The sequence below is a fragment of the Galeopterus variegatus genome, unplaced genomic scaffold (genome assembly GCF_000696425.1).
Source record: "Galeopterus variegatus unplaced genomic scaffold, G_variegatus-3.0.2 Scaffold4015, whole genome shotgun sequence".
In the NCBI taxonomy this organism is placed as follows: Eukaryota; Metazoa; Chordata; class Mammalia; order Dermoptera; family Cynocephalidae; genus Galeopterus; species Galeopterus variegatus.
In genome coordinates, this window is record NW_007730126.1 from 63,197 (window position 1) to 79,240 (window position 16,044).

Below are 16,044 nucleotides of genomic sequence, written 5' to 3' on the forward strand. Positions count from 1 at the left end.
CTGAGTAAATACTTATTCTCCCTAAAGATTTTTACAAAATATGGTCTCTCTCTTTTTTTTTTTTTTTTTTTTTTTTTTTGTCTTTTTTACTGACGGTAAGGGAGGGATCGCAACCGGTAAGGGAGGGATCACCACATGGGATCCGAACCCTCGGCGGGAGCGCTGCCCCGCTCCCAAGCGGCGCACTCTCCAGTGTGCCACAGGGCCGGTCCTGGTCTCTCTTTTTGGTATCTTTCAGATAAAGTGGATCTGGGCAGCCATTATCTTACTCACATGCCTTTGACATTATTTTATGTTTTAGCTTGAGTGCAGATGCTAGAGAGCTTGTCAAGTGCCTCATAAGATTGGAAAAAGAATGATGTGTGAGTTGCTTTGGACAACTGAAGTTAAAGTCATTTGTGAACCAGGTTTTAATCTCCTTTTTTATTGAGGTGTAACTTACATAACTTACATGGTAACTTTTTTTTTGGTGGCCGGCCAGTACAGGGATATGGTAACTATTTTTAACCTTCATGTTTTTGCTTTCATAGTCTCCACATCACTTACTGAATTGCTTGACAACTGCAACTCTTTATTTTTTCCTTTGTTTAGTTCATTTCCCTTTGTTCCCTTTATTTGTTTTCCTCCTCAAAAGAATGATCACTCTCCAGAACATATGACAATATAATGTTCTAAAGGACAAAATCCTCATCTACCTGATTTGTTGGAATCAGCCATACCCAAGGCTTACCTCTGCTGGATAAGCCGCTGTCAAAATAGAAATGAGAGGCTGGCCGGTTAGCTCAGTTGGTTAGAGCATGGCCTTGTAACACCAAGGTCAAGGGTTCAGTTCCCTGTATGGCCAGCTGTCAAGGAGCCAGGCTGTGTTGCAATCCAGCCGCTGCTCCTCAGAAGCTCTGTGCCCTGGGCCGGCCTGTGGCTCACTCAGGAGAGTGCGGTGCTGATAACACCAAGGCCACGGGTTCAGATCCTATATAGGGATGGCCGGTTGGCTCACTTGGGAGAGTGTGGTGCTGACAACACCAAGTCAAGGGTTAAGATCCCCTTACCGGTCATCTTTAAAAAAAAAAAAAAAGAAGCTCTGTGCCCTGGTCAAGGTATTTTACTTCTCTGTGCTTATTTTCTCATCTTAAAAAAAAAAAAAAAGGTGATATCTATAATTACCTCTCAGCATTGCAAAGCTCCAGAATGCTGCCTGGTGCATGGCAAGCGCCAACCAAGCGTCTCTACATGAATCGAGTGTGCACGGGTACAACAACAGAGCCTTGTTCTCTAAGGAGCAACTCCATCCATGGGAACAAGAAAATCATAGAATCCTAATTACCCCTCCTGTTTTAGTTTATAAAACTAAATGATATCATTCCTAAATGATATATTCCATACATATGCTTCGATTTTGTCTTTTTCCTTCCCAAGTGAATCACTGCAGATCAACTAAAGCCCAGTGCCCGTCAGCTCAAGCCAGTCACTAATCTCAGCATCCACTGGGCTTCTCAGCTTAGTTCCTATTGCACCAAACTTATGAGAGCTACATCTTTTCTCCAGCATCATCACTTTTTCATGTGCACTCGAAAGTGTGAGGAGAAAATGCTCAAGTAACCACAGAACACTGTTACATAGGCAAAGATAGCTCTAACTTAATGTCATCAGAAGCACTTATGGGGACACTTGGAAGATGGAAATGAAGCAAATGTTTTCTGCCCTGGAGGGGTTCACAACCTCAGGAGAGGCAATGGCAATGAACCTTCTCAGTTCAGCAGTGAGGACAGCAGGGGCATCCCAGATACAGTCCAGTACAGAGGAGGGAATGTGGACCCTGCCTGTGGCCAGGGAAGTGTGCGCACAGATGCCTGAATTGCAGAGAGAGGTTTCAACCTTTGGTATCAGAGTGCAGTGAATTTTTATAATTTTATGTTGCTTGGCACCCATTTTGATTATAAGTTTAGCTTTCTCATACCAGAAGCAGGACCTAGTCAACCTTGACAGTTTCCAGTTCTTCACCTCTGCCTAGTTCCCCAGTGTGATCCATCCAGATATCTGCCTTGTACAACTGTGTCCTGGTGACCACCTCCCCGTGTTACTGCTGGATACAACCAACTCGACTTACCCCACTGACCCCCCGACCCCCTGCATAGACTGTGCAGATATGCTGCAGTGGCCACCTCTCAGCCACCACGTGATCTCTTGGAGCTTGTGCCCACTTGCTTTAAACCTACCAGTTAGAAGTCCCCATAGGAAACCTGCTTGGGTAATGCCCAGGACCCCAATAAAGGCGTTGGCCCACAGGTCTTTCTCTCTGTCTCTCTCCTCTTCCCATTGGCTCTGTGAGGTGAGCTGGCCTCCTGTTTGGTACCTGTAAGTAATAAGACACTGCTTCTGTTATCACATGTTTTCTTCTGCTGTCTCCTCTGTGTCTCACCTGACCGGCTCACTCAAACCTACCTCTCCTCCTGGTCAGGACTCTCCTAGAGAGTGGCTATCTTGGCTTATGGCTGCTCTCCAGGGAGAGGCCTCAGGACCAAATTAGAGGAAATCACGACACAGACAGAAGCAGGTTGGAGTCCAATCCTGCCACTTCCCTTAGGCAAGATACTTAATGCCTCTGAACCTCAGTCTCCTCATTAGTAAAGGAGAGATAACATCCTCTTCAAAGAGTTATTTTAGAGGATTCAATGAGATGTAATGTGGTTAGCAAATTGTTAGGGACACAGAAGACTCACAGTCAGTTATGGCCCTGAACAGTAGCATAGCAGTAGTGGTGATGTTTGAATGAGTTAGAAAGATCAGCAGCAGCCCATGGGTGGGACACATCTTCCTTTACTACAGGAGAAAAGTATCAGGACACAGAGGGTTGAACCAACCTGGAAATAGCACAAAAGGAAGGTGATTGTATTGGTCCAAAGTAGCAGGAAGATAAGGCCAGCAAGAACTGGACAGAGTAATTGAAGCAACACACTGTAAAGTCAGCACGATAGAGGAAGTGAGTGAGATCAGGGAAGGTGGCATCGGTGGTATGCCAGTGTCAGCACCATGGGCCAGCAGCTGGAGTGGAAGAGAGGTGAAGCCCCCCTTTTACGGTCTTTCAGAGAGGACAAGCAATACTGGATCAAGGTGGGAGGGAACAGCATTGAGAGCCTACTTTACTCAGTGGTTTATATAAACAATCTAATGTTACTCCCCCCATAGCCAATCAAGATAGACATTAGTGAAAAATAGAAATTCAGACCCACATTAAGTGGGTTGCCAAGGGTCTCACAGCTCTTAGGTGGAGACGCTCAGATTTAATCCCAGGGTTAACTGGCTGCAAGGCCCAGGTTTTTTCTGCTCCAGGTTTTCCCCAAAGAAGTGGCACTTGGGACCTTCCTAACTCATTCTCTGTTTCTCAGTTCTCTAGCTTGGAATCTTGGCAGCCAAGTAGATAAGAGATCTGGCAGGCCCTGAGCAATGATGAAACTCTCCTGAGCTGGCAGCAGTGGCCCTGGGAGAGGGCTGGCACTCATAGTTGGGTTACAGCCCCCACTGCAGAGAGGGCAACGGTGAAGGGAAGAACAGCCAGAAGCACCTGGACTCTCTCGTTGAAGATTTGAGTATGTTTCATGTGATTGACTTGGGTGAAAAGTGATTCAGAAATGGAGGGAAAACTTTGAAAATGGTCAGATCTGGATTCAGATTCTACTCTGGCACTTGCTAGTTGTGTGACTTTGGATGACATTCACTAGGATTAGAGGGTTCAGTGCTACAACCAGAACAGTCCCAGGCAAAATGGGATAGTTGGCCATCCCAGACATACCACTTAAGCCCTTTAAGCCTCAGTTTCCAAGTATAACATACAGCTGTCTGCTGCCTGCTTTCATTTAACTTGGGCCTGCCTTCTCTGCTTTTCACCACTGGAGTGTGCTTTTCAGAGAACGTAAGGGCAGGAGCACCACTGCATCCTGGCCGGACAGGAAGAAGCTCAGGCCTGACTGTGTCCTTCATCTACTGAAGCTAAACTTCCCAAGTGCAAAGCAACTCTTCACCAACGTTTGGCTTGGAGGCCTCGGTTTTTGCTCATGTTGTGGCCTGGACCACAAATCATGAACCTCCTCTTTTGATCACCTCCCTGACCCTTCTTGGCTTCTGCCTCTTGTCTCTGGGTGAGCAGGGTAGTGCTCAGCAGGGAGGGGAGAGATGGAGGCAGCTTAAAGCATAAGACCCAAAACTCTGGTCCTGGTAACATCCCATAAGAAGTGTCTAGGCTTCAGTGGGGTGGGTGGCATAAGTTTGGCACAGAGAGAGCCAGACAAAGACTCCCTGAAGGATCATCTTCCCTGTGCCCACTGTTGATTCTCTTCTTGCATGTGCTGCAGTATTTTGCCCAGTAGCCAGGTTTGTGGTGGCTCCTCAACAGGGTAGAGGAGGAAGGTGTGGACGCTGCATTGCTGTAGAAGTGTGAGTTCTGAGTAGAAAGTAAGGAGAAGTAGATGAACTCAGCAGTTGTAAATTTGGCTGCTCACAGTTCCTCAAAAAGTTAAAAATAGAGTTAACATATGACCCAGCAATTCTTTTTTTTTTTAAAAAAGATGACCGGTAAGGGGATCTTAACCCTTGACTTGGTGTTATCAGCACCATGCTCACCCAGTGAGCTAACCGGCCATCCCTATATGGGATCCGAACCCATGGCCTTGTTGTTATCAGCACCGCACTCTGCCGAGTGAGCCACGGGCCGGCCCCTGACCCAGCAATTCTGCTCCTAGGTATCCACCCCCCCAAAATTGGGCCATCCCTATATGGGATCCGAGCCCATGGCCTTGTTGTTATCAGCACCGCACTCTGCCGAGTGAGCCACGGGCCGGCCCCTGACCCAGCAATTCTGCTCCTAGGTATCCACCCCCCCAAAATTGAAAACATATGTCCATATAAAAACTTACACGTGAATTTTCATGACAGCATTACTTATAATAGCCAAAAAAGGAAACACACATGTTCTCAACTGATGAATGGATAAACAAATGGTAATATATCCATACAATGGAATATTATTCAGCTATAAAGAGGAATGAAAGACAGATGGGGAAAAAGGAATGAGGTACTGATTCATGCCACAGCATGGATGAACCTAGAAAACATTATGCTATGTGAAAGAAGCAAGTCACAAAGGATTACATGAAAATGTTCTGAAATTAGACAGTGGTGATAGTTGCACAATCTTGTGAATATACTAAAACCCACTGAACTATATATTTTAAAAGGGTGAATTTTATGGTGTATAAATTATTGCTCAATAATAAATACATCAGAAATAATAATAAAAATCTGTATTATTATTTGTATTATTAAAATTTGGCCACCCACCTCAGGCTTCAGCCACACCCTCCTGACACCCACAACCAGCCCGGCAACCACCACTGGGCTGCTGGAAGCACCCTGGGCTCCCAAGCTTCAGCCACATCCCCCTGACATCTGTACCCAGCCCAGCAGTGACCAAGCCACTGCTAGAAGCCCCCTGGTCTCCCCTGCAGGAATGAGGGTGATGCCACAGTCCTCAACCATGTCACCCCTCCTTATACCACCCTATTTCCTTTCCCCTTCCCCTGCCCCCCTCCCAACCAACTGCTCTGCAACAACATCTTAGAATGTAAAATAATAATATTAATAAGTAAATAAACTTAAAAAAAAATTGACCATCCAGTCCTGCTACATGTAGAAAGTGCCTCAGGGTGATGTGTTCAGGACCCAGCTGATACCCCCTCGGCATGGAATGGGAATGCTGGAGGCAGAATCTAGATGGGTGCGTCCGTCGGAGCCAGGATATAAGTGGGTTTCCCAGTCAGATCACAGGTGATAATGACCAGTGGAAGGAAGTAGTAAACTTTCCTGATGTATGGGGCAGTGATGACCAGGTAGGTTGTGGAGAATATGAAACATCAATGTTGTCTTGTGAACATCCATCTCCACCAGAATCAGGCCAAGAGGCTGATTATGGTCAGGCCTATTACACACAGGAATTTGAAAAAGATGTAGTCGTCCCTGGGGCCTCCTTTCTCCCGGAAACATCTCAGGAGCAGCAAGTATTACAGGGTGTAAGCTCAGATGCTGGCTACGGAAAGCCTCAGCCTGGAATGCACTGCAGTGACTTTCCAAGTGACATCATGGCAGAGAAATGGGACCCACAGCAAGTGGCTGTGTGGGCAGGGTGTCCCCTACACATACTCAGCTCAACCATTTTCTCTTTTCTGGGGGGCCACATGTATCCATCAGGTCCCATCGTCTCCTGATACAGCCTGTGGGCTTCAGCTTCAGCTTCAGTCTAGGGCTGCAGAGAACTGTCCAGGTATGGCTTTGGGATTTCTTTTTTGTGCGGGTTTAGAGACAGATTGGGTAGGCAGGATCCAAGCAGAGGTAAAGGAGGTGCCTAGGGTCTGTTAGAAAGCCCTTTAGGCTGAATGTTAGCAGAACCCATGGGGTAGAACCCATGAGAGACCCTCAAGTCTGTTCCTCTGAGGACCATCCACACTGGGCCTGGCATCATCTGGACCTTTTGATTAGAGAGGACATAGCTCAGAACTGTGGCCTTCAGGTTTGCAGACACTGTTCCCTCAAAGAGGCTGCACTGCAGAAAAGCCTGCTTCCTCCCCTCCCTGGTCTGCACACTCCCCTCAAATCAGGCAGTTTTATCCAGGAAGCCTTCTTTAAAATTCCAAACACAAAGAAGAGGCACATAACTAAAATATACTGAGACCAGCAGGAGCGTGGGCCATACTGGCTGCTTGGCTCAGGACACTGTTCTCTAACTACTTGGCTGCTTGTCTGTCTCTCCCAAGCAAACCCCATGAGCACAGGGCCCATGTCTGATTGTTCACTGTTGAATCCTAGTGTCTAGCACATAATAGATACTCAATAAATACTGCTTGCATTTGTAGATTTGCTCGTAGCCAAAATGTTCCAAACTCAGTTCAGGGTTGACAGTGTGTGCTTTTCCCCAGAAAGTGAGGAGTCCTTAAGGCAGAGCTCCATACCCCGAAGTAGCCAGGCTCCTTTCCAGAGCATAATCATAGCTTCCCCCGGGCTATAGGTCCATTCAGCTGTAATCAGGGGTTCTGACATCGCCAGGCACACACAAGCAGAAGCGTACACACACAGAGAAGTAGGAGCACACCCGTCTACACACACATTCCAATCCACGTTGGTTTCTCTTTCTGAAAATTAGGTGTCCAGTATCGCACCCAGCATGATGCACTTGCTAGGCAACTTGGCTTGGCTGCCTTTTTTTAGAAATCTGGGTCAATCCATCCTGGGTGGTTCCTGATCATTTTTCTTGGGATAAAGCCCAGAAATGGAGTCATTCCTTAGGAGATCCTGGGAGAATACACAAGCATCATTAACACCTGGAAGCCTTGCCCGTTCCATGCATCACAGAGAGAACATCACTTTCTAGCCTTTGGCGACATTGTAGAAGGCTTCCTAAGGGAGGATGTTTTAGCTGGGTCGTGATGAACTAGTAAGAGTTAGCCAAATAGAAGGACATTCCGACATCAAGGGGAAAGAGACTATGTATTCCAGCACCTAGAAAAGTGCCGAATCACTGGACTTTTATTGGATGGGTGGATGGGTGGATGCATAAGTAAGTGCGTATATGAGAAAGTCAGACAATGAACTTGGGGAGCCGTGAGCTTCTCTGAATGTGAGCTCGCCGTGCAAACGGTGAAACTGAGGCTGGAGAGTTGAGTTTGGAGACAGATGATGAAGAGGTCTGTGTGCTAAGTGAAGGAATTTCAATTGATCTTGTTGGCAGCAATAGGCCCTTAAAGACTTGAAAGCAGGAAGGTGATAGGATCAGATGTCTTTTTAAAAGATAACCGTGGAAAAGACTGGGATGGGGAGGGGATGAGAGTAAGCCAATAATGCGCATCAGGAGGCTGTAGATACGGACGGACGTGGTAAGAACCTGGACTAAGGTGATGGCTTTGGGGATGAAGAGGAGCAGACAAATTTGCCAGGTATTTGTAAATCACCAAGACTGGTTGACTGTTGAAAGGGGTGAGGAAGAGGAAAGATTCCAGGATATCTCAGCTCAGCAATCTGGGTAGGTCATGATGCCCTTAATTCAGATAGACAAGGGAGAATAGATTTAGAGGGAGGAGATGATGGATTTTTCAAAAAAAGTTTATTAGGAAATGTTACACAAATGTAGAAAAGTACAAAAAGAAATGTGCTCTACAATAATAGATGAAGCTGGTTTTTACTTATTAACTTTGAGTCACCCAGGGGATCTAGTTGGAAATTCTGCTCTGGGACCTAGGAAAGAGGCCTAGGTTGCAAGTCACAGAACCCAGCCCAAACTGTTAAGCACAAAGGGAAATGTATTAGAAGGACATAGGGACCCAAAGACACGAATACAGCTGAGCATCAGGAAGGAACTGGGACCAGGGACTTGAATGCCATCAGAACATTCTCTTTCTCTCTCCCATGCTCCACCCTGCTGCGTGGCTTTTTCCACTTCTCTGTTCTGCATGATGGGAGAGAGGGCCACTGACAGATCCCAACTTTTACATGGAACAGATTCAGTCACCATGAGAATCATTTGGTCTCAGTTCCAAAATTCCAAGAGCAAGAACTAATTAGTCCAGCATACATGGGGTGTTCAACCCAGTACCTCGAGGCTAGGTGGGGGGTGACACCATAGGAACACAACAGCTCTCAGTGCAACCGTTCAGAGAAGGCAATTCCTCAGCCAGTGATGCTGGCCAAATAATCCAACAGGTGCCCACTGTAGGGCGGAAGCTGTGGACCCCTAGAGGATATAGCCTAGAGCAATGATTCTCACCCCTGGCTGCACATTGCAATCACCTGGAAAACCTTAAAGAAGCCTGATGCCTGGGTCCCACCCCCAGAGATTCTGACTTACTTGGTCTGGGGTATGGCCTGAGCATCTAGCTTTTTTTAAAAGCTCCCTCAGTGCTTCTAATGTACACCCAAGGCTGACAACTTCTGGCTAGCACTGTGCTTTTTCACCTGGGCATCCTGATAAGATGCAGATTCTGATTCTGCCGGTCATGTGGATCCTGAGATTCTGCATATTATGCTTTCCCAGGATATACTGATGTTGCTGATGCTCACACCACACTCTGGATAGTGAGTGATATGGATTGTGTCCTCCAAGTTTTATGTGTTAGTAGTTTGATCCCCACTGTGACTGTGAAGAGGGTGGGAAATCCTGTTATGGTAATTGAAAGGGGGGGACCTTGAAGAGGTGATTAGATTGTAGGACCTGTGCCCTAATGAATGGATTAAAAATGGTGGTCAGGGCCTGGTTCTGAGGGCTTTAAAAGAAGAGCACATGAGAGGTTAGTTTCTCTCTGCTCCACCATTTTCTGTCATGTGAGACCCCCGGGTCACTGTTGCCACAACCAGATGTGTTCCCTGGACTTTGGACTTCCCAGTCTCTGAAACTGTAAGCAGTAAACTTCATTTTCTTTATAAATCACCCAGTTTCAGGTATTTTGTTATAAGTAACAGAAACAGACTGATAGAGTGAGGTTCTACCCAGCAGCACTGTCGATAGGACTTTCTGTAATAATGGAAACATCTTGTAGCTACACCCTCCAAAACATGGCCACTAGCTGCAGATGCCTATTGTGCACTTGTAATTAGTGAGACAGAAGAACCGAATTTTTTATTCTGTCATGTTTTAATTAATTTGAATTTAAAGAACAACATGTGGCTACTGGTCACTGTACTGGACAGAGCAGATCTAGTGAGTCTCCATGAAGGAGAAGGCATATCTGAATCTCTGGTGGAATTTCTTAACCCGCTCCTGTTGCCAATGTGTTCCTTCTCCCATATCAGGCCTGAAAATAGTATAAGAATCTGGCAAGGGAGAGTGGGGGAGTATAGGGACAAAACACGAACTCTCGAGAAGACCCCACAGGTGATTCTGAAGTGTTGCCCTTACCCACCTGATGAGAACCACTGAAGTAGCGTGTTACGGTTACCTATTTCTATGTCATAAGCCACCCCAAAACTTAATGATGTAAGAGAGCAATATTTATTTTTTTCACAGTCTGCATTTGGGCAGGACTCCATGGAGATCTCTGCTTTACCTGGCATCAACTAAGGTGGCTTGAGGGTTGGGGCTGGAATCATCTGAAGATTTTCTCATTTACATGTTTGGTAGTTGATATTGGCTGTTAGTGGGACCCTAGATGGGACTTTAGCCAGGGCACCTAGATATGTCTTGGGCTTCCTCACAACATGGTGGCTGGGTTCCAAGGCTGAGCATTGTGGAGATGGGAGCAGGGAGAGAGCACACAGGTGGTGCTAGGTAGAAGCTCCACCCCTTTTTTAAAAAACCCACCTTGGAAATCATGCTGTATTCTATTTATTAGAAGTCAGTCACTGGGCCAGCCCCATGGCTCACTCGGGAGAGTGCGGTGCTGGTAGTGCCGAGGCCGCGGGTTCGGATCCTGTATAGGGATGGCTGGTGCGCTCACTGACTGAGCGTGGTGCAGACCACACCGTGCTGAGGGTTGCGATCCCCTTATCAGTCCAAAAAAAAAAAAAAGAAGTCAGTCACTAAGGCCAGCCCATATTCAAGAGAAGACTCCAACTCAATCCTTTTATAGAAGGAGTGTCAAAGAGTTTGCAGATGTGGTTTAGAACCAACACATAGACTTAGGAGCAAGGAGCATCAAGGATGGAACTCTGAAGAGCATCTCTATTTTAGCAGATAACTAAGCCTCTTCCCGCTTAAACCTTCCCATCACACAAGGTTCAGTAAATTGCAAGGACACAGCAGTCCTCAGGCAGCTCTGTAGTCTATGAAGAAATACAGTTTTCTCTGACTACTTCTAGGCACAGACAGGCTCATCCTGGAACACCTGGCCCCAGGACCACCTCCTCCCCAGAAGACATCCCTCAAAGGCCTGTTTTCTAGGCTTTTGAGACAGAAACTTCTCTGTGGCACATACTCTTTGAGTAACTTTCTAATTCCTTTTTTCAGAAATTCTTGTATGGTGGAGCGGGAGGAACCTGGGGGTCAGGACACCTGGGTTCTGAGCCCCACCCTGCAGATGCCTATAAAAAGAATGCAGGTTTATTTGGGAGTGGGGAGATTATGGGGAATAATTTTTATCTCTATATTTCAATTTTTAAAATAATATTAGTTTAAAAATTTTATTGTGGTAAAATATATATCATATAAAATGTATCACTTTAGGGCCAGCCCAGTGGTGCACTGCTACAGTGCGCCGCTTGGGAGTGCAGCGGCGCTCCCGCCGAGGGTTCGGATCCCACATACAGACCGGCCGCTCACTGGCTGAGCGAGGTGCGGACGCAACACCGAGGGTTGCGATCCCGTTGCCAGTCCCGGTCCGGTACGGGCGCAACACTGAGGGTTGCGATCCGTTGCCGGTCACAAAAAAAGACAAAAAGGAAAAAAAAAATGTATCACTTTAAACATTTTTTACTGTATACTTCAGTGGCATTAAGTACATTTACATTGTTGTGCAACCATCACCACCATCCATCTCCAGAACTTTTTCATCTTCCCAGACTGAAACTCTGTACACATTAAACAATAACTCCCATTTCCCCTCCCCCCCAGGCCCCAACAACCACCATTCTGTTTTCTGTCTCTGTGAATCTGCCTATTCTGGGTACCCCAGATAAGTGGAATCATGCAGTATTGTCCTTTTGTGACTGGTTTATTTCACTTAGCATAATGTTTTCAAGGTTCATCCATGCTGTAGCATGTGATAGAATTTTCTTCCTTTTTAAAGCTGAATAATATTTCATTGGATGTATATACTACTTTTTAAAAATCCATTCATCTTCCAATGGACATTTGGGTTGCTTCCACCTTTTTGGCTATTGCTAATAGTGCTACTATGAAGATTAGTGTACAACTGTAGTTTTTGTTTTGTTTTGTGGCTGACCAGTACAAGGATCAAACCCTTGACCTTGGTGTTACCAGCACCACGCTATAACCAAGTTAGCTAACCAGCCTAGTGTATAAATGTCTGAATCCTTGCTTTCAATTGTTTTGGGTATACATGAGTATGTAGGAATTTCTGGATCATCTGATAATCCCATGTTTAATTTTTTTGAGGAACCAGTTAAAATTTCTTAAGCTTTGTTTAAAAAAAAATGAATGAAGAGATGAAAGATAAGAATCAAAACAGCCAGTTTGATACCTTAGTAACAGAAAAAGCACATCTGATATTTTTGGTTTTTAATAACGTTTACTCTTCTATAAGGTTTTTTCGGGGGGGGGGTTGTTTTTGTTTTTATTTTTAAGAAAGATTAATTACAAAAGGAGACACATCATTTCCAGCTTTTATTAATTTATTTCTTTGGATTTCTAAAAATGAAACATTTTTTGATTGTAGTAAAATACACATAACATAAAACTTACCATCTTAACCACTTGTAAGTGTGCAGTTCAGTGGCATTAAGTTCAGGTTTTATTTTAAGGCTTGTAATCTCATCAGATTCTAATCCCATCAGCTTTCTGCACCTGTCTTGAGGCTCAGAGGTCTGGGGCTCTCCCTCTCCCCCCACCCGGCCCCACACTGCACCTGTGCTCTTCTGGCCTTTCCCTAAACCCACGGGACAGAGCCGTCTGAGTCAGGCTGCACTTGTGCAGAGGCCTGAATTATGTCCACCCAAAACTCAATGAAGCTTGAATTGTATCCCCCAAGTTTCATGTATTAGAAACTTAGCCCCCACTGTGACTGTTAACAGGGTGGGAATTCCTATTATGGTAATTGTAAGGTGGGGCCTTGAAGAGTGATTGGGTTGTTGGATTGTGCAGTAATGAATGGATTAAAAACGGTGGTGAAGGGCGTGGTTCTGAGGGCTTTAAAAAAAGAGAGTCTGTCTTTCTCTCTCCTCTCTCTGCTTCCACCATCTTGCAATGTGAGACCCCTGAGTCACTGTCGCCACCATCAGAGGGACTTTGGACTTCCCAGTCTCAGAAACTGTAAGCAATAAATTTAATTTTCTTTATAAATCACCCAGTTCCATTTATTCTGTTATAAGCAACACAAACGGACTAATACACCTTGTGACCATCTTTTGTAAGATGGTAACATTTCAACATATTTTTGTAGCCTTTCACATGAAATGACTGTCATGTCAAAAACCAAAATATGAATACCTAAGAGTTGTGCTGTGTGCAGGGAGCTCGGCAGAACAGGTATTCATGTCTACGCCCTCCCACCTGCCCCACCACACACATACATGCACAAACATGGGTTGTGTGACTCTGGCATGTCTCCTCCCTTTTTAGGCCTTACTTTTGTCCTCTGCCAATGAGTGAGTCAAACTAAATGATATGTGAAGGGCGCCTGGACTCCAGGCGCTGAGGGTGCTCAGCACAGGAGAAGGAGCAGAGAGGGCAGGTGTTGGGGGTCCTGGAAAGAGGCCGGAGCCTGTTTTACACCCTGGATTCTTCTGGAGGCCTGACATTTTTGCTACCAATGCCTCACCTCACAGATATTTTCCAACCAAAATTAGGGCTAAATGGTCTGAAGACAAGGAAATTAGTTCGCTAAAAGTGTGAAGAAGGCTGGTCAAGCCAGAGGGCGTGGAGGGGCCGCATGGCAGGAGCGGGTCTGGGAGGTCACTGAGCGGGTCAGGGCAGGACGGGAAGCAGACAGAGCAGAGTCCCCCAGGAGCAGACAGAGGGGGCGCCATGGCGCTGTGGCAAGGGACGGCCCGGGTCTCTGTGTCCTCTTTCTTGGTCTATTCTGGAGTCCGGGGCCTGGCTAGTGGGTGAGGCTGAGTTCAACAGAACCACTGCTCCTGTCGGCCCCACCTTACCCCAGGAAACGCCTCCTCACCGCAGCGACCACATCCCTCAGGTTGCCTTGGAAACACGCGTGGGGGCAGGGGAGCTGGGGCGCGTTGCCCGGCAGCAGGGGTGCCCTCCCTTCCGCCCTCCTGCGAGGCCAGCCCCTGCGCCCCGCCGCCCTGCGCGGGGAGGAAGCGGCTCGTCAGGCAGGGAGAGGAGCCCGGACTGTCCACGGTGGGTGAGGGTGCAGGCGGCCCCTGCGCACGGGGATCCGGGGCAGAGGGACACACCAGGGCGGCAGACACGGGCGGAGGCCGGGACAGGGACCGAGGTGGCGCTTGACACCTGGCTCGCAGCAATCTCAGTGGCGCCCGCCGGCCGAGAACAGGATCCGCTCCGAGGACAGTGGCCAGGGCCAGACGTGCGGCGGCGAGCGGAGGGTACCGGGAGGAAGGTTCTCGTTTCCTCACCCACCACTTCCTCTCCAGGCCGCGAGACCCGCGGAGGAAAGACCCGGGCGCCTTCACTTACCCGGGCGTCTGGGGCACCCCGGAGTCTGGGAGGGATGCGGGGCTTCCGCGGGGGCTCGGCCCCACCTGGCCCGCTCTGGCCCCTTCTGGCGCTTTCTTGGACACCTGCTGCCTCTCTCCTTGTCTCGACTGTGCCAACTCCCGCCTCATTTGTCCCTTCTCATCCCCCCTTGTCTCCCAGATGCCTTCGACTCCAGAGCAGCCCCCTGCGCCCGTGACGGGGTCCCCTGCGTGGGAGATGGCCTCATGGTCCCTGCTCCCCTGCGGGCTCTGCATCCCCATCATGTTGGGCCTGGCCTGCCTGGCCGCCTTCTTCATGCTGACTACAGCCATGTTGGCCGATCGCCTGTTCCGCCGCTCTCTCCGCCCAGACCCCAGCCAGCGCACCCCAGCCCTGGTCTGGCGCCCTGGAGGAGAGCTGTGGATCGAGCCCTCGGGCACCCCCCGAGAGCGCTCTGAGGACTGGTACGGCTCGGCGGTGCCCCTGTTGATGGACGGTTCCCCAAGCCCTCCCACCCTCGGGGGCACCTTGGAGGCCCGAGCAACTGCCCCACCTGTGCCTTCAGCCCCCAACTCTGCTCCCAGCTCCTTGGTCCCCCAGACCCCACCTGAGGTCCCAGCCCGCAGCACCTTCTGGGGGCCCCAGCCCTGGGAGGAGAGACCCCATGCTGCAGGTCTGGTGAGCTGGGCTGAGCCTGAGCAGAGGCCAGAGGCCAGAGCCCTGTTTGAGAGCCCCCAGGCCTGGAGACAGCAGCCAGGGAGCCCTGAGCCTAACTGGGGCCTCCAACCTCGGGTCACCCTGGAGCAGATCTCTGCTTTCTGGAGACGTGAAGGCCGGACTAGTGTGGGGTTCTGAATCCCCAGACCCTGGAGGACCAGCCTCCCAGAGACCCCTGAAGAAGGCCCTCCTTCAGATGGACCGTAAGACCCACGGCTCCAGCCTCCGGGCTGATCCTGAGACTTCCCAGGGAAGATGCCCCTGCAAGGTTTTTGCATCTGGATTTCTGTTCCCCTGAGTGTAGGTGGTGGGCAGGCTGAATGTGGACACAGCCTGTGCTGCAGGGGACAGGCAGCAGTGCCTCTGCTTGGCTGCCGGGGCTGTGGCTAAGAGAGCACTAGGCGGGGCCGACTCTGGGCCAGATTGTATTCTGAATTAAGAATGCAAGGTACCTGACAGGAAGGAAACAGCATCAACCCAGCCACTGCCTGCTCCAGTGTGCACCTGTGATGCCAATATCAAAGCCAAGGGGTCCCTTGGATGCTGAGGAAAAGACTGGGTGTGGTGATGACCAGCGTCAGTCGTGTTAGCAGGATACAGGAGGAATCCAGCTTCCCAGAGCCACATATCTTATCCTTCCTCAGCCACTCAGGAAAACACACACACAGAGGACAAGACCAGGTGAAGGAGCATTTTATTACATGCGAAGTGTGGCTCTGTCCTCCAAATGGCAACAAGGAACCTGCTGAGACAAGATGGAGAGTCCGTCTTTTGCCTGGAGTTGGGACCTAGAGTCTTAGAAGACCAGCAGGGTCCTCTGCTGGCCTCTGTGGCTGTGCACATCAACCCTCTGAACATTACTACTCCATGGTAAGGAAGGCCTGGGCCAAGGAGAGCTGACTTTGACCCACTGTGGAAAGGAGTATGGTCCCAAGGCAGGGCAGCTCCCACAATGTGGCTTCTGGCCATCTTCCCTCCCAGCTGCTGGAGTGGTCCAGAGAGACAGATTAGCCCCAAGATAG

The 16,044-nt window shown here is 48.5% G+C and overlaps 1 protein-coding gene across 1 annotated transcript; it reads left to right on the top strand.

The window, feature by feature from the left end:
* The first annotated feature begins 14,485 nt into the window (after positions 1 to 14,485).
* On the top strand, positions 14,486 to 15,160 carry LOC103602117 (chromosome unknown open reading frame, human C16orf54). Its single transcript, XM_008586543.1, has one exon. The coding sequence runs from the start codon at positions 14,486 to 14,488 to the stop codon at positions 15,158 to 15,160; it is 675 nt and encodes a 224-aa protein (XP_008584765.1).
* The last annotated feature ends 884 nt before the right edge of the window (positions 15,161 to 16,044 follow it).